The sequence below is a fragment of the Strix aluco genome, chromosome 13, assembly GCF_031877795.1.
Source record: "Strix aluco isolate bStrAlu1 chromosome 13, bStrAlu1.hap1, whole genome shotgun sequence".
In the NCBI taxonomy this organism is placed as follows: Eukaryota; Metazoa; Chordata; class Aves; order Strigiformes; family Strigidae; genus Strix; species Strix aluco.
In genome coordinates this window covers 6,100,785-6,124,871 of record NC_133943.1, presented here as the reverse complement: position 1 = coordinate 6,124,871, position 24,087 = coordinate 6,100,785, and the positions used below count along the sequence as shown (strand labels likewise).

Here is a 24,087-nt window from a genome sequence, read left to right as displayed (position 1 = left end):
CCGGCTGCGCCGTGTGGCAGCGCCTCTGTCAATCAGCCTGACTTCACTCCTGCACGCCCTGTGTTTCCAGTATTATACCCCCGCCGCCTCCTGGTGTCTCTGCTTCGCTGCGAGCCGGGGAGCGCGGCCGCCACTGCCGCTGCGGCTGCGGCTGGGCGAATGAGCGGGCGGCGGGGCGCGGGGCAGCGCTGAGCGGGGCGCGGAGAGGCGCGGAGAGGCGCGGAGCGGGGCTGTCGCCTGGCCCGCCCCGGCTGCGGGCAGCCCGGGCGCCGGCCCCCCGCCTCGGGCCGGGGCCACCGCCATGGACCCTCCGGCGGGCATCGCCTGCCTCCTGCTCTGCTGCGCGCTCGCCCTGCCCGCCGGCGCCCCGGGGCGCCCCGGGGCCAGAGGTAGGTCTCCGCCGCGGCCGTCCCCGCCGCCTTTGGGCTGCTCTCGCTTTGCCCCGCCGCCGCCGGCCGGTGTCTTGCAGCCCGCCCGTCTGAAGTGCGCGGCTCGTCGCCCCGCGGCTTCCCGCTCCCCTTGAACTTCTTCTGCGGCTACTTTTGCCGGGTTTCCAGTTGTTTCCTGCAAGCGGGCAGGCGGGGACGGGAGCAGCCGCGCCGCCGGCGGGGAAGGGACGCGGGAGCCCCGCCGGCAGGGACCGCGCAGCGCCGGTGCCCGCAGCCCCGCCGGTGCCCGCAGCCCCGCGGCCGCCCGCTGCCTGCCCCGCGGAGGGGACGAGCGCCGGCGGGGAGCCTGGACTTCCCTGTGCGGGATGAAGCACATGGCAGCTCGTCTGCCTTCCTCCTCCTCCTCCTCCTGCCCGGCCATCGCCGCCGTCCAAAACTCCCGGGGCTCCCGCCGAGACCGCTGCCCATCGCCGCCCGGGGCGTCCCCATCACCGGGCGACCCATCCCCGCCGCACCGGGGGTAGTTTGAGGGACGTGCCTTTCCCTGGCAGCCTTGCCACCTGCAAACCAAGCCCCCACCCCTGCCCCTCCGAGCAGTCCCGAAGTGGATCAGCGCCCTCTCATCACCACTGGCCACCCGGGTAGCCCTAACTCCCCGAGGCGACCCGGGCACCGACCGGGTGGGCAAGGGCTGCGGGGTCCCGGTTGGGTGGGCAGAGGGTAGCGGGACCCCGCTGCATGGGCAGAGGTGGGGGGTCCCTGCGGGGTGGGGAGGCTCCCGCTGCCGTCTGGTGTTTTGGGGAGCAAAAGGCAAGTTTGAATGAACTCTGCCCACTTCATGCTGGTGAATGAAGTGCCTGTTCGAAGTGCAGTGTCCATCTGCCTTATGTAAGTGTCTGCTGTGCTAATGAATAATGGAATAAAAATCCCGCGGCATCAGGATATGTTTAGTTCTAGTATCTCTCTCCTCTCTTGCTTTTTCCCTGTAAAGATCCAATTCTGAGGAATATAGAGGAGTACAGCCTTGTCATCCCCACCAGCACCGATTCAGAGGGCAGGTTCCTATCCCACTTGGTGTCTGGACCGCCAAAAGCACGCTTCAGGAGAGCTGCAGAGGACTTGCAACGTGAAGCAGCAAATGAGCAAATATTTTACAATGTCACTGTTTTTGGAAGAGAGTTTCACTTCAGGTTGCGGCCAAACTCCAGGCTCGTGGCCCCTGGAGCAACAGTTGAGTGGCAGGAGGACTCTGAGGAGACTCACATTGAACCTCTCTATGGGAATTGCCTCTATGTTGGGGATATCACTGATTTGCCAAATGCTTCGGTCGCTATCAGCAATTGCGATGGGCTGGTAAGTTACTTTTGTTATTATATCAAAGATAATTACATTAATTTCCTACAGTCTTTAAATATAAAATGTGTGGACTGTCAGAAACTCACACCTCATATGGTAACTGTGAATGCAAATTAACTAATGTTCCCTTGTGTGGGAATAGCTGCGCTGCACCAGGCGCTTCTTTACAGACAGTGGCACTAGAAGTTTGAGCACATGCTCTGTGGTACTCTGGAACAGAGCAGCTGAAGCCAGGATTTATGTTGATTTGTGGTAAAGTTACTTGAGGTGCCTGACGCTTCCAAATAGAGGATGAAACGACATGTTCTCAGCATCCTCTTCCACTTTTTGCTTCCAGTCTGCAAGAGGAAATTTTAGAAGAGTTAATCCCAAGTAATGGGCTGGACTGCCCTGGAAACAAATTTGATAGGTAAAATATGGTTTTGCCCTGGAAAATTTTAATTTATTCAGAGTCTGTTTTCATGGATCTTTCACTCGGTGAGTTTCATTGCCTAATCAAGTGATTGATGGAAAGTCTCAAAAGAGTTTGTTTTACAAGCAAAACAGCTCCCTGTGATACATTTTGCAGGGCTGTGTGTTTTAAAATTTGCTGCAGCTTTCTGTTCTGGAGTGCGTGTTCAGCAGTCAAATTATAACTGTTTGTCCCTGACATCCTAAACTGTCATACTATCATTGGACAGTAATTACTGCACAGCAATTTGTTTAGTGAGAAAAGGGCTATATTTTTGATAATGAACAGTTTATCCAGCCAATATTTTCTTGCTATAGCCTTTAGAGTTCATCATTTTGAGATTACTTAATTTTAATGCATTCTGTTCTCTGCATAAAAAGCCAGTATGAGTCAGTTATATTTCTGTTTATTTAATCATAGGAAGTTGTTCATTTGCTGTGCCAAGAAGATAACATGTATGGAGATGGTATGTTGGCTGTCTCCAATGGAAGGGAATGAAATAAATACTTTTTGCCTTACTCTTTCCTTTCCTGTTGTTTCTCCTAGCCGTGTGCATTTGTTTTTTGAGAAACAGGTTTTAATGTTGCAGTTATTTGATGTGGACAGCTGGCTGAGGGCAAGAAGAACACCAGGACTGAGCAAGAAGAGCAATTCAGAAAGCAGAGTATGAGCCTGCAAGCCTGCCTCTGGGGGGGAAGCATAGGTTAGAATCATAGAATGGTTTGGGTTGGAAGGGACCTTAAAGATCATTTAGTTCCAAGCCCCCTGCCATGGCCAGGGACACCTTCCACTAGATCAGGTTGCTCAGAGCTTCATCCAACCTGGCCTTGAGCACTTCCAGGGAGGGGGAAAAGTTCTCTGCTCTCCCCATACCTAGCACAGATCATTTTGTGTAAGGCAAAATTTACTTGCTCTAGGCATTGCAGAGCTGGGGTGGAGCCAAAGCTCTTCTTCCTTGTTCCTCTGTGCTGAAAGGTGAAGGAAGATCCAGTTGATGGCTGCTACTTGCCTTGTGCTCTTCTCATCAGTCCAGGTGTTGACTGTAAGGGCAGTGGGGGAGCTTGTTCCTTCTTCCTCCCAGTGTTAGCCAGAGTGTAGACTCCTTATATTTGGAGAAGAGTTTGATAAAATATAACAGGAGTTAAAGCCAAAGTATGGATAAGACTCTAAAGGTCCAAGGCCTCGTGTTACATGTGTAAATGACAACATTTTTATAAAATGCTGCTTTGTTCACATTTGTAAGTAACTTCTCAAATGCAGAGGAATGAAGCCAGGCCTCAGTTCAATTCATTTGTGACTCAATCAGTCATAAATGGCTAGAATCCAGAAAGGTACCGGAAGAATTTTAGTTTTCAGCCTGTATACACAACCTGTGTGCCTGCCTCTTTCCAGCATTCTTGTTTTCATTAGAAGAAGCAGGAGAGTTGGTCTAGCGTGGGAGCTGCCATATTCTAATCTGGATGTCACGCTGGTTCTCGCATGGCACTACATCTGTGGTTCTGCTAATACATTTGGAAAGGACTTACTGTTTCCTCCAGTGGGTATCTACATTGTAAATGTTGCAGGGCAGAGACCATGTTTGTTTTTGCCCAGGTCATTGAAGCCTTCCTGCAGGAAGCATCACCTCAGTACTTTAAGCATCTGGCTGTAATGATTTCCCTGAGATTGTGCAGTAAATCTGTTGTGGAACAACGAATTGAACTGCAGTCCCTTGGGTACTATGTTCCATCTCTAGCCATTCCCTCCATCTCAGTTTCTTTCTTTCTTGGGGGGGGGAGAGTTTAAAACATATCAGTAGAATTACACAAACCCCAAGAAATGATACTAGTGGTTCCCCAAAAGCCACTGGCCCGTGAATAACAATAATGAACAACTAACTCACTGAAGTTAATACTGCACTTAACAGTTTCTTGGTTTACTTTTTTATTTCTTGTGTTTCCAAGGAGTGTTGAATAGTCTCTGGAGCAATGTATTGCTAGCAAGACATTCGTAGAGACCACTGGGCTGTGTGTTATTTCAGGTTTATTGGTATTTCAGATGTGAATGAAGACATGGACAAAGCTCTTCTCAACTGGTTTTCTATGTCCATTTCTTCACACCTGGTTTACTTCAGTGGAGAAATTCTGTAGTATCATGGATTTTCTTTCAGTTGCCTAACAATATACACGCCATGGCCAATGTTCCAGACATACCCCAAGTATTTCCACCTCCTTTTCTAGATTACTCTGGAGATAGGGATGGTGGAGCTCTCTGACAACTGAGTCGTCAACTGACAAGTGTCAGAGTTGTTTGCTATAAACTTGCTTCATTTAATTCCTAGTGTTTTCTTGAAGTGCTTGCTTTTGAAGGTGGTTTGACATCTGTCTCTGCTTCTGCTAGGCTTCTAGCTTTTGCATCCAGACATTAGGGCTGAAATAATATTTGAATTGAAGCTTCATAGTTTGATCTTTACATTGCAAACTTTTGTTGACTGAATCTGGTTCAAGTCAGTGAATGCATCTGCCACCGTGCCAACTTCTGATGTTATTTCCTCTGAACATCCCCTTTGGTTTGCACTTTACTGCCAACTGTGTCTTATTTTCCAATTATTGTCTGAGAAGAGTCTGTCTGGTGGTGTTGGTATTGCCAAAATGAGAAGTTGTTGGAAGGCATTTACATGAAAATAGTAGATCTGTGAACAGATTTTTGAACTGTACTATAAATGATGAAGGCTTTTAATCTGCAATAATTCTAAAAAATTAAAAGGGACAGTGAATGCATATACAGAATTATCTGCTGCCCTGACTGAGGAAGTACACAGTTTGGGTATTCCCAGTTTTCTGTAACAGAAGTCAGTGACAAAATTAATTTTATTGACCTAAAAATCAGATCAGAGACAGATGAAGAGAACTTCTGAAGTATGCAGTCTAGGTGTGTTTTCAGAGCTGAAATGAATCTTTACAAATCATTGGAAAGTCAAAGCTAATCAATAGCTTTTTTAACAGCTCTCTGAATTATGGATGTGATTTTTACCATATTAAAAAAAAAAAGTTTTGTGAAAGCTTTCCCACTTAAGATAAAAACACTGGACAACTTGGTATCATCTTGGTTGGCAGGATTGCATTCAAATTACTATTCCACTGAGTGGGCAGAACCAACGTGGTCAGCTGTCTGTGGCCTGCAGACTGTTGTGGAAGATATTGCACTCTGAGTACGTTCTTGGTCCTTCGCCAGGTCCTTGTGGATGCAGCTGGAGGATGGGGGAGCTGGCTGCCCTCTCCAAGGGTTAGTTGTGAAGGAGAAGTGGTTGGAGGCTATAAAAAAGCCATAAAGCCATAAAGAGTTAGAATTATGGTAGTCCTTCCAGATTATTGCCTGAACTATGGGAACTCCCTTTCTTCACCCCAGTAGATGAACCTGCCATTGCAGAAGAACTCTTTATGCATCTGAATTATTTATTTTGATTAATACTTCTGCAGCGCTTGAGGCAGATGTGCCAAAAATGTCTTCTTCAGGTTGACAGGATGGCAGTATTCGGTTGTGGAACTTCAGAGACATAAACTCTCTCCCAGCCTCCTCATAACATTTGTAGTCTGTGGGCTAGAATGTGTGCTTAAACACAAGCAGATAGAGGAGAAACACAGTATCGACACCACATCTGGTATGGATAATGAGCACACGATTAAATTAGGCTGCAGTGCAGAGTCAAACTTACTGACAGGATCCTAAAAGACTGAGGATCACAGCTTCATGCTGAATAATCAGTATCATCTAGCACCCAGTGAAGCAAATAGAGGAACATCAGTTTCAGTAACACAACATGATGTTTTAGCTCTGCTTCATTAGTATAATACTCTTCCTTTTTTAAAAGTTAAAATATCAGCTGTCCAAAAATTTCACTATATTGACATTAAGATGGAACGTTATTAGAAGTAGACATATAGAAAGTAGACTGTTCAGGACATCTGTGGTTGTACATTTTCTTGTGGAAGTCTAAGCATCCCATGTCTTGGGGTACCAAGCCATAGTCACCTTACTAATATAACGGACATAAGTGTTTCTTCTTATGTGATGAAATAGGCAGGGTTTGCTCTACAACATTTCAGTCTTTACTGTATGCTGTAATAACCCTCACAAACTGTTCGAGAGAAGCCTGGTGGCTGGCTGCTTGCCCAGATGCTATTTCTTCTAGAAATGCTTGGGACGCCGGCAGTGCTTTTTAGACTCTTGCCCAATACTAACAGTAACACTAGTACGGGGCTGACCTGGGTGGGTTTGTGGTCATCCTTTCGCTTTGCTAGCCAGTCCTGAATCTTCAGGAATTGACTGGTGCTTTGGCTGCTGTCAGTGTAAGTGCATGTCTGTCAATTGTCCCAAGACTTTGTTATGTATTATTTGTATTATTAGTATTTTCTTTACTGTTTTAAAACCAGATAATGGAATATTTTAATTTTTTGCAGTCTTTATTTTACACGGGGGTATTCAAATAATCTAATTTGTAAATTGTAAGTGTAGGAGCTCAGGTTCCAGATTCGGTCAGTGGAGTTTCCTAAGAGCAATTCCAACCACCCTTGTGAAATGCCCACCTTTCTCCTTCCCGGGGGAATATTCCCCCTCTCCCTCCTGCATTCCTGAAGACATTTAAACACCTTGTGATATCTACCCTTGTTTAGTATAATCCTGCTTCACTTTGAGCATGAGCTTGAGCTCTTTGAAGTCAGTGAATTTTAAGGTTATATTCTTAAATAACTTCCTGACAGAGATGCTTTCTTGGAACTGGCCACAGAGCTGAAGTTGAATCTAACTCACCTTAGATGGATCATGTAATTTACCTGAATAAGAGGGTGAAGGATCTGCTCACAGTTCTGAATACACCAGGAGAAGACAAACATGCTTATGTAACTGTGTTATTTTTCCCTTTCAGACATCCATCTCCTGCTTTCATATGGATTTACAATTTAGTTTTGTTTCTGTTTTATCTGTTTTTTGGATTACACTGGTTTGTGATGTAGCAAAAAAGCAGAACTCAAGGTAGCACAATATTTTCTTCAAAGTCTGGTCAGGTCAAGTGCCTGACAGTTAAAACAGATGCCTGCTACAAATAATTCCAGTAATTATTTTTTTGTATGCTAAGTTCTTAGCATTTACATTATGATTGGGTTGCATCCAGTTTTAGTGGATTAAAATTTGGCATATATAATCTCTACATTTGGGAGCATTTTCTCTTTAAATTAAAATGAAATCAAACCAAATTTGCCATCTGGTTTTTGTGTAATGGCAAAACCCATTGTGCGCCTTTTGCTTTTTGGACAAGTAGAACTATAATACAGTGGCAGAAGAAATGTGAATAATTCCTGTGACACAGTGTAGTACAAAATTCAAAAGCCATTCTCTTTAAGGAAAGAGCAGCCCTTCCTCTGCAGGTGATTAGAGTGGGATTCCCATTAGCTCACATGGTCTTTTGAATTCAGCTGGGCTCTCTACATGTTTAAGCCAACCATGTATGTAAATTTTAGCACAGTCAGAGCCTGACTGCGTATCCACATCCACACATGTCATATAAAAGACCTGCATTGCCTGACAGAAAGCAAGGGAGTTATTTTGATGCCTAACACTCAAGCATATCCATATACTTTCAGAGGACAGAGACTTTGCTTCATAACCTGTTCTCTGGGTTTCTAGTGTTCATGTCCCTGGCCAACACTAGCCTAGTTGGACAGCCCCTTCTGCTTTGTAAATTGCAGAGACTTTCCCTTTTAAAAGTTATAGTCTGAATCACAGAGTGTAAACACTATGATTCAGCCTCTAACTGGAGTAAATTATCCTCATTTTGCTGTCCTTAAAAGAGACTCTGTCATCAGTAAGTACTGGTTTTTTTTCTTTGCATCTTCTGTGCATGGATCATCTCACCTACATTTTATCTGAGAGCAGAGTAAGTAATTTCCTACATCATACAGGTGGACACCATCTGGACAGAATATCCTCAGGCAATCAAAACCGGTATCTTTGTGGTATGTTGTAGGCCTTTGGATAAAAGATAGGTATTTCCTTGTGTCCTATTTGACCTTGTGTTTCATTGTCCTCATTGTAGTAGTATCTCAGCTGTGCTATTCTCTTCGACCACACAAGAACTAATTTTCCAACCAGAATATTAAACCATGTACATCCAAGAAAATGTGCCTAATGGCTCCTTCTACTTTCCATCTTGAAGGATCCAAATATAGTAACTAATTTTGATAAGGTCATAATTACTTTCTGGGGTAAGCAGAACATCTATTTCAAGAAGTCTGTCCCTCATCAGCTTCCAAAGGGGTGTCTCTCAAAAAATGCTATTAGCTTACTTAGCTACCAGCAATCTGCTTCCTCACGGTGCGGCAAGGTGTTCCAGTATTCTCTGAGAATTTAACAGCACAGACTCTTGCAAATGGCAAGACTTTCCCACATTTTGAGTTAATTACATGTTTACCTTTTGCTACAAAAGGTTGGAAAATATTTTTTTTGATCAGCTAGAATTCCAGCCATTGCATGGAGCAGGACCTTTTCACCACAGATCACACTGGTATTTTATTCGACCTACTTCTGAGCACTTTTTATTAATGATGACTGTTGCTTTGTAAGCAGGTCATGCCATTACTTAATTGCACACTAGGACATTTCTCATACTGGGTCTGATTAAAAGAGAAAATCAGGGAGTAGGTCTTCAGTCTCTTGTGGGGGGTTGCACAACCTTGCGTTTGCTTCCCGTGAATAGCTCTGATGTGCACCCCCTCTTTTTCAGATCACCTTCTCCCTTTGTGGCTTTCCTTCTTCCAAAGTTTCAGTAAGTTCTTTAACACATCACATCTGGTTTCTTTAGCCCCTTTATCTGTGTGTGTTTTAAATTCATCTTTGTTTGCAGAGTCTTGACACAGCGGGTTCCCAGTTTTAATAGTCTGCAAAATGAAAGCCCCACATTTCACATGCTATTTTCAGCACCGTTCTATTAAACTGTAACATTGAAAAGAAGACTGTCCTCTTCAAGTGCTGAAGAGCACGTTGCTTCCTCATATCTAAATCAAAAGTCTCCGCTATAGATCTTCTGAGTTATTCCCAGGTCTCAAAATGTCTGGTACTTTCCTGAAATTGGGAGTTCCTGCAGGCATAAGTGTGAGCCTCAGCATTAATTTTTTACTTTTTCTTCTAAGTAACTATTTTCTGTTTAAAGTAAGTGTTTTTAAGTAAGAGTTTCCCTCAAGGAAAAGATAGAGGGATGCGAGTTGTGTTTCTTGAGGTCTCAAAAATCACCAGGCCAGTGAAAATCATCCCAAGTATGTTGTTTTGAAGGTGTCATTTTACAGTACGGATGAGTGTCTCTTAACACCTCATTGCTCCTGAGATGGGTAATCCTGTTCACTTGGCTGCTCCCTGTGCTGTGCTCCCATCCCTCCCCTGCTCCGGCACCCTGCTCGTTTTACTCTGCCATACGTTAATCCAGGGGGTAGGTGGCCCAACCAGTGAGTTGCTGCCTGCCAGTTTAGCTGCTTGAACTGGTTCTCTGTGGGGTGATATGGACATTTTTATAGGCAAAGGGATGAAAGTGAGAATACCCTCAGCTGGGCTCGAGGATAAAAGGGAGATTGCTTCTTCGGTAAGAGATAGACCCAAGCTGTATTGTAAAACCACATCCTTATTCTCATGATTTTGAAACGCGGCTATTTAAGGGAGTTTGACTTGTGCCTTTGAGCATCAGAAGTTGGAACTGCAGCTTTGGGCAAACTTACTCTTCTGCTCTGTGGATGATGGCCTTCCACTTTGTAGCTCTGCTTGATTTTTTTTTTTTTTGTACTTTGCAATAAAATTCCACCTCCGTTGGAGGGGAGTGTTACAGATCAGAGAAAGGAGTGGAGTTTGCTGCTGTGGGGAGGAGAAGAGTCATTCTGACAGTGGAAGGGAGGGTGGGAGAAGCAGGGGAGGGAAACGCAAGTTGCTGAATAGTAAAAGCAAAGCAAGAAATGGGGACCTCTCCTGTCTTGTGTGTACTTCTGAGAGAGTTTGTCCTCTGGCGTGTGTCGTGTGGGCTGGCTGCCCCTCAACTGGGAGAGGTTCAGTTGCTGAACATGGTAACCTCAGTATCATTTTAGCCTCTCTGATCCCACAGAGAGAACCTGCCCTGACCACTAATTTATATATTTGCTTTTTTTATTTTTTTCTCTTCATGTCCCTTGTAGGACTGTATCTACTGATCTGTTTGTTTTCCAAAACTTTGCCTTTGTAAAATTGAAGTCCCATTTGTACAACTTGCTGTTACTCTTTGGTCTTGGTATCCTAAGTGTGTTATAGTTTATCAGCGTTCCTTTCAGGTTTATATTCTCTCTTACTCCCTTTATATTGATTTATGTCAAATTTAATATTTTACCCCTTTATTGCTGCACTTGTAACCTTTATTTTCAAAATAAATAAATACAATTAATTCTTCATAGAGAATTCAGAGGTTGAAATGCCCGGAGTCTGTGGTACTTTCTGACTCTTACACCTGCAAAGTACAATATTATCCCTTTTCTTTTGATGTGGTGAGCTATAAATAAAGCTACTTTAACTTCCTTCCTACTGTCATTCCCTTTAACTTTTCCTGTAGTTGCCTCCTTTGTGTTTGAATTTCATTATATGGGCAGACCACTTTTTCCCAGCATTTAACCTCTAGCCCTGTGGACCTCAGGGGACAGATTACAATCTACTTTCTGCTGAAATTAAGCATGAAACCTAGTAATCCTGTAATGAGAAAGAGTCAGTGAACATCATTGGTATCTTTGTGGATAAGAAAAGCTTCTTCTACCTGTAACTAGATAAAGCTAATTTAATTAAAGTTATTTCTCTTCACTAGGTGTATTTGCTATAGGTAGCTGCTGTTATTGCCCTTTAATGAAGGTGAATTATTTCTACAAGATTTTTGAAGCAAGAAAACTAGAAGGAAATATCTGGCATATGATCAACATTTAAACTGGTCTTTAAAAGACATAAAAGCAAAATAATCTTTCTGAGATTTTAGGATGGCACAGTGCCACATCTTGATGTAGGCCCTGAGTCTTTAAGCCTTTATTAATGTGTTTTATGATTTACTACCACTGTAAGAATAATGAAGTTGACATATGTGGAGAAGAACCTGCATGACTAACTAGCAGGCTGGCCAGCAGCTCTTCCTCACGTCTCTTTTTTTACCCCATCACTTACAGTATTACAAGAAGCAGTTCATGAAATGGCAGGAGTGATTGAATTTTGTGTCCAATACAGCTCTGAGTGTGGATCTCTCAGCCTGCTGTTGTTCCTGCTTCCCTCTCTTGCTGGGTAGTCCCTCCCTCTGTGCCCTATGGGCTTCCAGTGTGACCAGTGGAGCTCTGGGCATGTATTAGCCCCCTTAGGCAAAGCCATCCCAAGACGCCTTCACACTGTGCACCCAGAAGGACAAGGAGTACAGATTAGGTGCCACTCTTGCACAATTTGGCCTGTAGGAACAGCTTCTTTTTCAAATTGTGCTTCTGAACACATGCTACAGTGCATATTGTACGGTATGGGATGGAGAAAGTCACAATAATACAGCAAGTCCAACAGGAAAGAAAAGACTTATTTTCTTGGGAGTAAAAATATTTCAAGAGCTAAACATAGTAATAAACCATTTAAATTTTCCTACAAATTCAGTAAAATGATAGACTTTAGAAGCCAAGAGGGGAAAGCACAGATTTTACTCCAGAGACTAGCAAATTTTGCTGATGTTTCCCTCCATGTGCGAAAGACAGAACAAACATCCAATAGCTGCGCTAAGCAGATGCATCTTGCATGTTCCCCCGTGGTCAAGCGTGTGACTCAGGGCTGGTAGAAGGGCCAGTATCCATGGCCATTGCGTCAGTTGAAGGGGAGACCTGTTTACAGGACAGAATGTGTAGTTCAGAAGTGGAAAAAGAGCCTGCAGAAAATGCAGAGATTAACTAAGGATAGGTGGCAGCACAGGCTGTGGTTACTGTTTTAATAGTGGTTTTATTTGTTTTAAATCATGGCTTTTGGGTAAATTATGTCCATCCAACTCATATGCAGAGGAATATACTTCTTGATTCTTCAGAGTGTTAAAATTGCTAAGCTTTTTTCTTTCCCCAAGCAGAGGAGCTGTGGAAGGAATGTGAGAGATGTTGTTTGGAAAGCATTCTGCAAACCAGAATGTATTTAAAAAACAGTCTCTGAGAAATAAATCACTACCTGATGATGAAGACAGCTGAGCTGGGCCAAGAGTCCTTCCCATGCCAACTCCCTCACGTGACAGGAGTTATATTGGAAGCTGGCAGGCTTTGAAGCTTGCAAGGCTGAAAATGTCTAAAAATTTTCATATACTTAAACAAAGTAAGTAATAGCTAGATAAAGATATGGCTTTGAAACTTTTCAAAACACGACTCTGTAGAACAGTGTGAACTTACCTAAGGTCACAATCTTTTACCTATTGGGAAGAAAAAACCCCTCAAAACACAGAAGCACAAATTTTACACCATCTCAGGTCAATACCAATAAAGAGCTTAGGGATGAAGATGTTTTAGGGATGAATTTGGATTGATTTCAGATTTGTAACAAAGCTTGAAATCAGAGTTTCCTAATAGTTTTAGGTTTCATTGTGAAAATGGCAGATCCACCATTCATCAGTAAACAGAAATATTTAATCCCCAAATAAATGCTAGAGGTGTCTGTCAATACTACATTTGTTTGCAAGGTTACGGCACATTAAGGCTGACATAAGCAGTAAGTGTGAAAATGTGATTAATCAAAGGATGATTTACCACCCTGAAAGAGGAATATGAAGCTCAATCTGGGTAAGTAATAGACAAGCAAAGAAAGACAAGACAATTTACAAGATGTTTTGAATTAATTTAAACTCCTCAGTGGGAAAGGGTAATGAATTTACTATGAAAATAAAGTTGTTAGTCAAATTAAGGCCAACAATAATCATGCGTATCTTATAAAGCAGAATAAAAATGCTGAACCTGTGGAAATATAGTATAATTTGCATTTATCCAAACAGAGAATCATGCAGAAAAGATAGATCTGTGTCAATTTTTATGTCATGGTCTAACATAATTTCGCATAAAGGCCTGGGAGGTCCCATGGCAAGTAGCTGATCTTTGGGTTTGTTCTAAAACTGTTGAATTGAGTGTGTTTCGTTTCACTGGCTTAATTTGGCTTTGTATGGGCAGGTTGATTAGCAAAATTTGGGACAAGAAGCAGGCCATGGAGTATTCCACATCATAACCTTGTCTTTCACCTTGTTCTCTGTCCCCTGGTGCAGTGGTGTTGGTGAGGGAGGTGAGTACGAGAGGCTCGAGCGCAGCTTTTCCCATTGCTGTTTATATCCCATATGCTGGATGGAACAGGACAGAACTGCACGCTTCTAAAACTGAAATAGCTGTGCTAAACCTTCTTCCCCTTCTGCCTCACACCACATCCCCACCACAGAAGAGGTGATGCATTAAGCAAGGGGGAGGGATCAGGAGAAACCCTCCTCTTGTCCATGCCAGGAGGATGAGGCAATTCCAGCTGCCTTCAATTTGCAGGCTCATTCTGACAGCTCTTCTGTCTCCTTCTTCCTATGAAGATGGGGCCAGAAAGGAGAAAGATTTTCCTGCTTACTGAGGTTACTCCTCTTTGCTTCTTCACTGCTGGAGGTGTGACAGTGGGAAGAGCTTTCTCTGCCTATCTGAGATTATTAGCTCTGACTTCAATAAAACTAGTGTCACTTGCAAAAAAACCCCAAAATACCAACTCCAACCCCCCCAACCAAAAAAACCCAAGTCATGAGAGAGAGCAACATGAGGAAAACTCTAATTGCACATCTGTTCAACAGACTTTTGTGATAACTCAGCAACAGCTAATTGAAACTCCTGGATTGTAAATATGCTTCTAGCCAAATTGGAGTTTACTTTCTCTGATGCAATCTCTTTTCAACTCGCCCTTGCCCTCTGAGATTCTGGTGGTCAGGATTCCAACAATCTGTCACTAGATGGAAAAATTAGAAGTTGGGTCTATTCAATTATAATGAGCCAAATCTCTGCTAATCTGCATCATCGTGTCTCCATGGATTTCTGGGAGCTCTGTCACTTTGCATTAGCTGAGGACCTGGCCTTATGTAATTAGATGTTTTCACACTCTTCTGGTGACATGCCCTCCTCTGACAGTCTGGATTGCAGGCTACCATGGTTTGCAAAAAGAGGTACACTCGCTCTTGGGAGATGGCAGGACACACAAGATCTGTGAATGTGTATGTGCTATTAACATGAGATTTCGTTTGGTGATGTATTCAGGATTTGGTTACATACTTGGAAATAGTGAAATGCATTGGCAGAGGAGACCAGGGATCCTGGTGTCTTTGAAGGTTTTCAGAGTCCTTGTTCACGAATGGGGAGATGGGTTAAAGACACAGCTGGGAGCACTGCTTGTTCTCATGCAAAAGTTTGGGCTCACCGAAGGCCTCATAGCTTCCTGTCTCTGGATTGATTTTTGTGACATTTTCGTGTTATTATTCAAGTCTGTAGAAATCATGACACCACTGGCAAAACTGTTGAATAAATACAATGTTAGTAATGTGAAATTCATCTGTGATGGATATACTTCGGTCTTTGAAAGGTTTAGCTGCTTCTGGCAATTTTGTGTTCCTTTGGGGTGATTGAAAGAGGTGTTTGCTTTGACTTGTGGATTTAAGAAATGTTTGTGCCTAGGTAACGTTTTTATAGTGCACTACCAGAATGAACTCCATGCAGTCTTTAACCGAAGAATATAATTTTGGAATACTGAATCGCTGCTTGCAAGTCCTACAGTATATTCTAGCTATCCCACTGTGGGAAGTGGTTGGTTTTTTTCTCTTTTCATTTTCTATTTGTTTATATTAAGACCACTTTTCACTGACATCAGAGACCTATCGGGTCAAATTTAATCCTTCGTATATCTTTTTCGTGCCACTGAGTCCATTGCTTTGACTTAATACAATGTTGTCATTTGCAATGAGTCTACGAAATCCTTAAGTTTAAATTTGATTTTGTAATTAGAACATTACAGTCTTAACTAAAAAAGGCAGAGACACAGGCAGAACCTCATATATGGAGGCTGCTTAGTGACCTATATGCTACTGGTGACAAATCGTGAGGTGCTTTAAAGTATCCTTTGAAAGAATGATGAAGATAGACTGACCCCCGTCTCCTCTGAGGAAGTTCTCATCTTTCGTAGGCTGCTTTATGGAGGAGTTGTTAGCACTCAAAGAGGGCAGCTGAACATGGATTAGAAAGTGCTGGCACATTTTATCAAACTTCTCTAAGTTTTGAAATTGCATTGAGATGCTTCAGTGGAGTTGCACTTTCAGCTACTTCTAACTAGTAGGAGGTGACCTTACAGCTTCGCTGTGATGCTGCAGTGTCATGAGGGAGCAGAACACAGTGGCAGAAACACACATGGAGCACCTTGTCATAAAGCTGCCCATTTGGCTTCATGCTACTTTGCCAGCCTTTTGTTCAGCTTTTTAAAAAAAGCACTAGACAAAGTTCTGTTAAACTTCAGGATCATTTGGTGAACCACCTAGTGAGTACTGCCGGGGGGCAAACCCTTTAGGTATTGATTATAGCTCAGATATCACTAAGAACCTGGCTTAGTCCCTAATAAAGAGATTTTTTTTTTTCTTCCTGGACTACTCTGTCTGCTGCATTTGGCCACAGTTTCAGAGGAAAGCTACAGAGAACAATAAGGTTGATTCTGGGAGTAGACTTACTCTGTGAAGGTAATCAAAAATATACTATCACAGGTAATCAACTATACTATCTATAATTTTTGGTGCTTCTTGAAACATGAAAGCACTGGGCAGTGCCAGAGGGCAGCAGTGGCTAGATTAGCCCTAATACTTGTGTTTTCTAGTCTGTGCAGAGGCAGCTTTCTCCTTGTGATGTTGTCCTTCCCACAGCCTGTTCTAGGTGACGGCTGAGCCTGTGGATTCTCACTCCTCGCCTTAACAAAGCCAGGGACCTTCTCAGCATCTCTCCTTTGCCGAGGAATGTGGAGCAAATGGCCATCTTTGAAATTGCTGCCAAGAGGTGGTTAATGCGCTCCACCACATTTAACAGGTTTGAATTCCAAAGCTACACTGATTGTTTGAAAGTCTACCTCCCCACAGGCTGCTGCTGGGCTGGTGGGCAGTACCGCTCTCCTTTTCACGAGCTGGAAATACTTCCTTCACTGGAGAAAAATGCACTGTGGTTCCTGCGGAGGAGCGTAGTGTTCAGAGCAGCAAGATGACTGTCTCTATGTGTGTTTTGGGGGAGAGGAAGGAATGGGTCAGAAAAAAGGCCAAAGGAAAGAGCAGTTAGAGACATCTGATCAGTGTTAGCAGGGCAAGATGCTGCGCCCTGGCACTGGAGTGCTGAGGTGATGAGAATAGCTTATGAGTAGCCCATGCAGCAGGACTGAGCAGAAAACACTGTATTTCTTGGCTATTCACATCAAAATCCTTGTTCAGTGAATATTCTCTTTTTAACAAGCACCTTCAGAAGGCAGAATGAAACAAGAAGTGATGTCCCCATTTATCCTCAGTGCTAGTCTGCAGGGCAGGGCTGGAGTACTGACTCCATTTGAGAGCAACCTGAACTTCTTGCACTGACAAACAAGTACACGTGATGGTACGAGGTGAGTCAGGGCTGCCCAGAGGCACTGGGCAGATGGAGCAGAGAGCTGGAGACACGTGTGCGCATCACCCAACGCGTCCGGTGCGCTGCAGGACAGTCCCCTCCAGAGCTGCTGTGATTGATTCCATGGGAAGGGTTCACAGCTCCAGCCCAGAAGGGACTGAAACACCTCTCATCCTCATCTTGAATTTTCTTTCTTCTCTGTTAACGTTCTGCCAAAGCTGTTTTCAGGGAAAGTTGTCTCCCAGCCTGCTGTGCTGCCAGACTGGACTAATGTGAAATTAAAGAAAAAGCCCAAACCAACAGTACAGGTTTGGTTCTTTTGTTTGGGCTTTTAGGAATTTTAAAAAGTATTCTGTGGCTCTGCTGCTGTGTCAGCACTGGTGGGATGTGATTTTTGAATGTGATTTCTGTGGTCAAACTTTGCAAAAAGCTTTGATATTTAATGTGCCAGTCAATTAAAGCGTGCTGCTATGTAAGAAATGATGCAGTGGCTTTATGTGGCTTGGTTGGTATTGCCAAAATGGGTCAAAAGTATGAGAAGAAGGTTTAATATCCCTGTTTACATAGTATCATTTTGCTTGCTTTGTGGTTCATTAATTTCTGCAGTGACTAGGGTAGAGTCTAAGAGCAGAAGGCCTCCTCTATCCCTGTATGATAATAATAGCTGGTGCTCTCCTGCTAATTTGATTAAGGTGGTTGTGGAAATCCAGCTGTGTTACATGTAATACTGACTGCTCTGCTGAACAGAGCCTTCTTCAGTTGGACATTGACCGTCTTAATGCCACTTGGTCAGATTTGGATGTTGTCTGGCCAAACAGCCTTAACGAGTTAATCACAGTGGTGAAGTTTTCTTCAGAGCAGCCCAACAAATAGCTGTGTTGGCACAACTAAGGTGGTACCACAGAAATACCAAGTGTCGAGGGGCAGGGCCTTTTAAATACAGTTCTGTTGTCAAATCTATCTTGCCACAGGGTGAACCTTCACGTACTTGCACAATGTAGGAGCCACAGGAATAGCTTCAGGAAGATGTAACCTTTTGCTGTCCTAATCGTGGGAAGGTTTTTCATGGCAAAGCAGTGCGTACATTTGGATTCCTTCTGACACTTTAATCAGACTGGTAAAAAAGGGCTGTCCAGCTGGTTTTATGAGATGTTCAATAATGAGATTTACTTTCAAGCGAGTAAAAACCTTAGGAAGGTTTTAAGATTGTACTTTAAAGTGTAAGCTGGATGTATCTGTTCTTTTCCTAAGGGTGTTTTATTTGATTCTGGTACTAATTCAGGAGTTGGTCCAAAGCCCATTAACATAAATGAAAAGAGTTTTATTGACTTTGATGGGATTTGAATCATGCTGCGCTAATTAAATAGTAAAGTATCCATTAGCAGTGGAGAAAACAGAGGAGAGCCAAATACTGTTGTGACAAACCCTATGAAGTTGAGTGAACTGCAGCCAAAGTCTCAATATCTTTACAGATGAGCTTTTCTGTATTTCTCTTCCTCGGTGCTTTTGAAATAGACACAACTGTGGATTTTTAAGAAAACTAAATTTATAAACATCTTTACATTTGTCCTGCCTGTTTACAAGTTTTCATAGACACATTTATTCGATGAAGGTAATAATAAGAAAAAAATGGGAAGTGAGGTGTGACAGAAGATAGGCTTTAAACAATACTGAAGTCAGGTGCTAATAATTTACACTTATTTTGCTTGAATATTATTGTAAGGTTTTTAAGGAACACAGAGTTTCTAGATTCCAAAGAAAAGAGAAACAGTTTTTCAGTGCTGCTGATGCTATAAGTAGAAGGTAAGGGGAAAAGTTCATATACTACACATCTGGAAAATCTACATAAAAAATGCGTTACATTTAAAAAATAATAATAATTTATAAAAAAGTCTATTATGGAACTAGCCACAAATCAATCATGTACAGACAGATTAAAAAGACCGTAATAAATGAATTTATATGCGTTGCTGGGTGGATGCAAAAATGATCTGTCATTTAAAACTCAGAAATGCTGTTCCTTGTTGCTTTTGCTGTGACCCATTTTGCCTGGGTGGCAGCAGTAGCCCTTGAATTCAGTAGCCTACAGCACTGTTGAGACACCGAGGTCAGCACTCACAAAATGCATTTGCAGGAGTTTCCTTATGACAGTGGGATGGTTGGAAAAAACCCCGCATTTTAAACAAGTCGGATGTGTTACTGTAACCATGTAAGCTGAAGTTTTGAGAAGACTAGGTGCCCATCTGTGTTTAGATGTCAGTTCTCCTTAGGCGTCTTTGAAAATACAACCCTAAATGAGGAATTTTCTGAAAACATCTTTCTGGCATTGTTTGCCTGCTGATGCATTTACGATGAAGGGTAGTGCTGTCATGCAGTTCACAAGGTTATTTCCATTTCAGACATTTGTCTTCAGGCTTGCTAGCATCTACTGAACATCCTCCCTCTTAAACATAGCAGAAAAGAGGTTTTCCTCACCTTTGCTGTTCAGGTATTTATGAAGAAATATTGTCTGCAATTTGTTTTAGATTATTAAAGTTACCAAGAAAAAATGATGACGATGACATCATGATAGCATGACACTGTCTTCTGTGTTTGTAAGCATATCTTGGCCTCCTATTTGCAGAAATCATGAAGGTCACATCGGCTGCAGATTGGAGATATTTAAACTGAATTGTGGATTTGTAGATTTGTCACTGTGATAGCCAAAATTCCAAAACAAATAAGTGACCTAGTAAAATGAAATTTCCTAGAATACTCTTAACGGTTGTTTGGGAAATTTAAAATTGTTCTTGTGCTTGTTGAGAGAGCAGAGGAATGAAGAAGAAGTGTTTGTCATTGAAGGATGAATGGTTGCACTCAAAGAGTTGGAGTCAACAGTTTGATGTCCAAGGGGAGAGTAGTGACGAGTGCTGTTCCTCAGGGGTTGCTGTTGGGACCGGCGCTGTTTAACATCTTTGTTGGTGACATGGACAGTGGGATTGAGGCACCTTCAGCAAGTTTGCTGATGACTCCAAGCTGTGTGGTGCAGTCGACACGCTGGAGGGAAGGGTTGTCATCCAGAGGGACCTGGACAGGCTGGAGAGGTGGGGACTGTGTGAACCTCATGAAGTTCAACAAGGCCAAGTGCAAGGTCCTGCACATGGGTTGAGACAATCCCAAGCACAAATTCAGGCTGGGTGGAGAGTGGTTTGAGAGCAGCCCCAAGGAGAAGGGCTTGGAGGTATTAGTGGATGGACTATGAGCCAGCAACGTGCACTCACAGCCCAGAAAGCCAACCATGTCCTGGGCTGCATCAAGAGCAGTGTGGCCAGCAGGTTGAGGGAGGGGATTTTCCCCCTTTACTCTGCTCTTGTGAGACCCCCCCTGCAGTGCTGTGTCCAGCTCTGGGGACACCAACATCAGAAGGACACGGACCTGCTCAAGCGGGTCCAGAGGAGGCCACGAAGATGATCAGGGGGCTGGAGCACCTCCACTGTGAGGACAGGCTGAGAGAGTTGGGGGGGTTCAGCTGGAGAAGAGAAGGCTCCGGGGAGACCTTAGAGTGGCCTCCCAGGACTTAAAAGGGCTACAGGAAAGGTGGGGAGGGACTCTTTATCAGGGGGTGTAGGGATAGGATGAGGGGTAATGGTCTTAAACTGAAAGAGGGCAGATTGAGATTAGATGTAAGGAAGAAATTCTTCCCTGTGAGGGTGGTGAGACACTGGCACAGGTTGCCCAGAGAAGCTGTGGCTGCCCCCTCCCTGGAAGGGTTCAAGGCCAGGTTGGACGGGGCTTTGGGCAACCTGGTCTAGTGGAAGGTGTCCCTGCCCATGGCATGGGGGTTGGAACTGGATGATCTTTAAGGACCTTTCCAACCCAAACCATTCTGTGATGCCAATGGACAGTGATACCCCAGGAGGGCGGGCATCACCTTGCAACAGTGCCAGGTTGTAAAAGCGGACTTACAAAGCAACTGAAAGCTGCCCGACTTCAAGGATGCAATTCTGTGCATTTCTATTCCTATACTAGTTCTGTTGGCCAATGTGTGTACACAGATAAGTAAAGTTACAGAAGAGTTATAGGATTAACTCTTTAAAGAACATGACCGCTCATTAAAGTGATTTCATTAATTATAAAAGGAAAATTAGATTCCAGCACATGGGAATATAGAGATGGTTTGCTGTACATGGACTGCAAAAGAAAGTCTTTCCATATAAAATTACTTTTTGTTCTGAGACAATGGAAACAATCCAAAATATGTAAATGCTTTCATCACATTTAGCTTCATTGTTTCTAAATGAAAATATTTCTGTCTGAAAACAAATGACAAACTAATTTTTCCCCACCCAAATGCTAATTTGGCGACTGTTGGTCTTAAGTTTTTCTTCCTTTTTTAATGTAAAATGTTGCCTTATGTTCCAGGCAATACAGCATGTGTTTCCATAGCAACCTCTTCTAGTGTCTTGAACTTGTCAGCATCAACATGTGACATTTTAAACTATAAAGCATCTACACATACTCTTTGGACCTGAGTGAGACTTGCCAAAAACTGGGTTCTTGCAGGTAGTTGAAGTTAGGGAAAGGCAATGGAGTCAGCTATCTTTCATACCTCCTGCTTGTTTACAAAGAATATAAGAAATCCTTTTTCGCTGAACTCAAAATAGATCAAGCAGTGGGACACAGATCCCTGCTCCCAGGTCAAAAAAGGCTGGTTCACCCAACGGTAACTCAGAGTCTAATTTTTTTCCTGGGGCTGTTTGTCTGTGGATTCTGTGTCTGATTCTCCGCACTGTGTGTTTTTGGGCTGTCTCCTTGACTTCTCACACAGGCACCTGCTTCTCAAGCTGTATCATGTTCAGCAGAGTTGTTCTCGACCACGGATGCACACAGGCTTTGGACAGTGATGTACAGCAGATCTCTCTCTGCTGCTGTGTTGCTTCACCAGTGAATGGTGAACCCTTTTTAGGTTAAGTGCGGTCTAATCCAACTGACAATGTGTTTGCAAAACATTTATGAAATAAAAGAATGAGGAAGGGCAATGGAAAAGACCTAGTTGGCTAGGAGACAACACAAGGGACAGTATTCCCATGATCAGTAAAGAGGAATTGGTTTGACTGGCCAGACATAATTGTAAAACTTTCTCTTGTAGGTAGGAAAGAGCACTAATATAATTCTATGAGATGTGCTTTTACTGTCTTCCTTTCTCTTTATGTAGCATGGTTTGGCTGCTGATTTGAGCTTCTAAAAAATGTATTTGCAGATATGGGCAAGCTGCCAAAAATGTGACTAATAAAGAAATGCCTATTGATTTCTTTTTAAAGCCTATCTTAACATTGCTCTTTGGAAGATAGTAATCAGTTCTCACTTATTGTAGTATTTATACAGACACCTTCCTGAAGGATAGCTCTATTTGTTCCAACAGAGAGGAATACTTCTCTCCTCTTTTGGCTGTCAGTGTGTATTTGAATTTATCTTTCACATGATTACATAGGAGAGAGCTGATTTACCCAGAAGTACTTGTCATGAATTTAAACCCTTACTCCAATGATATATCTGCAAATTAAAATAAAAACAGGTTAACTGCTTGTTTTGTCTTGATTTGTGACTTTATGGCTTGGAGCAGGAGACTCCTTTCATGGATGACCCTGGGCATTCAGAAGATGTGGGTGTGGCTTCTTTGCTCTGTCTTTACTGAAAATAGATATTACAGTGATGTTTAACTAGTAGGAATTGTCCTCAAGCACCCACCCAGACACTGCTCCTTACAGGGTGTCCCTGCGCCATCAGCTGGCCCTCTGGCCCACACGCACACACAAATCCTGTGTGAGCTGTAGCCCTCTGGTCCTCATTAGAGGTGATGGTATTTCCAGGTATGGAACAAACCTTTCCCCGGGAGACCTGGGAAGAGAAGTGATGGTGTAATGAACTTTGGTGATTTAGGACTGGACATGGACTCTGCTCCAAGAGCAGAGTCGGTACTGTTTTTGCTAAAGGAGTAACAGTGAAACAAAAAACAGGTATAAAACTATCTGGGCAAGCATCTGGCCATCTATTACATATCCAGCCTATGTTTACATTCCTATGTCGGTATCTTTATCAGGAGAGATGAGAAGTAGATACTTGAATTTCTCCTGGACTTTCTCAGTAACTAAACTGGGTACAGTATGTTCTTGGGCCAGTGCTTTGATCCAGCTGGGATATAGCCAGGGGGAAAATAATTTCATACTTTTAGTTTGCTAATCAGGAAATGAGATAATTCATATAAAAAGTCTCTTTTTGGAAAAAATAAAAGCCTTCTGGTCACTTTGGAGACATTAATTTTCAGATAAAGAATTTCTATTTTGCTTCTGAACCAACCAAATATTTAATATAAGTAGCTTCAAGCATTGTGTTTTCTGTGTTCCTTAAATCCAGCTTTAGACAAAGAGTGGCCTTTCCTTCCTTTCAAAATACAGCTGGTTCTCTTCAAATTCTAGGTGTGTAAATATACATATTGCTGTCTTCTGTTAGTTTTCTGCATCTTTTGCTCACTGAGGTGTAATCCAATAAATACCACCTTTAAATCCTCTTTGGAGGACTGGTAAAGTTCTGTTGTTGCTGAGGGAATTACTGAGTTTCAGTATTCCCTTTTTTTGCCCCTGGTTGGAAAGAAACGTTGCCTATTCTCCAGCTGTCCTTACATGAACTCTTCTAAAGTGTTTGCCCCTTCTTCGATTCATCTCCTTATTTCATTTATGCCTCTTCTGCATATCGAGTCCCAAACTAAATGTAGTATTACCCACTGCATTCACTGCTTCTGAATGAAGGAAATCGGACTGCCTCTTCCAAATGGCCTCTGTGTCCCAGCATTTGTATCTGTTACTGTGTGTCTGTAACCCTTCTTTCTTGCTGGTGTTGTCACCCTCTGAGTTGCTGATGAGCTGCAGTTCCCCAGGTTCCTTCTTCCCAACTGGTAGCATTGCGTGGCAGTTCCTTGCAAGGTGTTGGTTCAGCCTCCCCACATAAAGAGGGGTAAAGTTGGGGCTGTGGGAGAGAGAATTATTGGGTCTCAAAGGGAAAGTGCTCCAAAAGTGGCATATACACCCTCCTCCCTCAGTGACAGTGTTTTATCTCCTTCTTTTAAGCTTCCCCAGACTGTAGACATGAGCTGTTTGAGGAAGAGGTAGGTAAAGCATCTCTCCCTTTCCCATTTGTAGAAAATCAGTTGAAGTGGCAATGCAGCGCTGGCTCAAAAGAGGTTAGCTCAGCTGAGTTCAGC

At 43.1% G+C, this 24,087-nt stretch overlaps 1 protein-coding gene across 1 annotated transcript in view; it reads left to right on the top strand.

The window, feature by feature from the left end:
* The first annotated feature begins 754 nt into the window (after positions 1–754).
* The window catches only part of ADAMTS2 (ADAM metallopeptidase with thrombospondin type 1 motif 2), a 190,366-nt gene continuing 167,033 nt past the window's right edge, over positions 755–24,087 (top strand). The window contains exons 1-2 of the mRNA XM_074838354.1: positions 755–884; positions 1,381–1,742. Coding sequence (XP_074694455.1) covers positions 755–884; positions 1,381–1,742 — 492 coding nt within the window. The remainder of the gene's footprint in view (positions 885–1,380; positions 1,743–24,087) is intronic.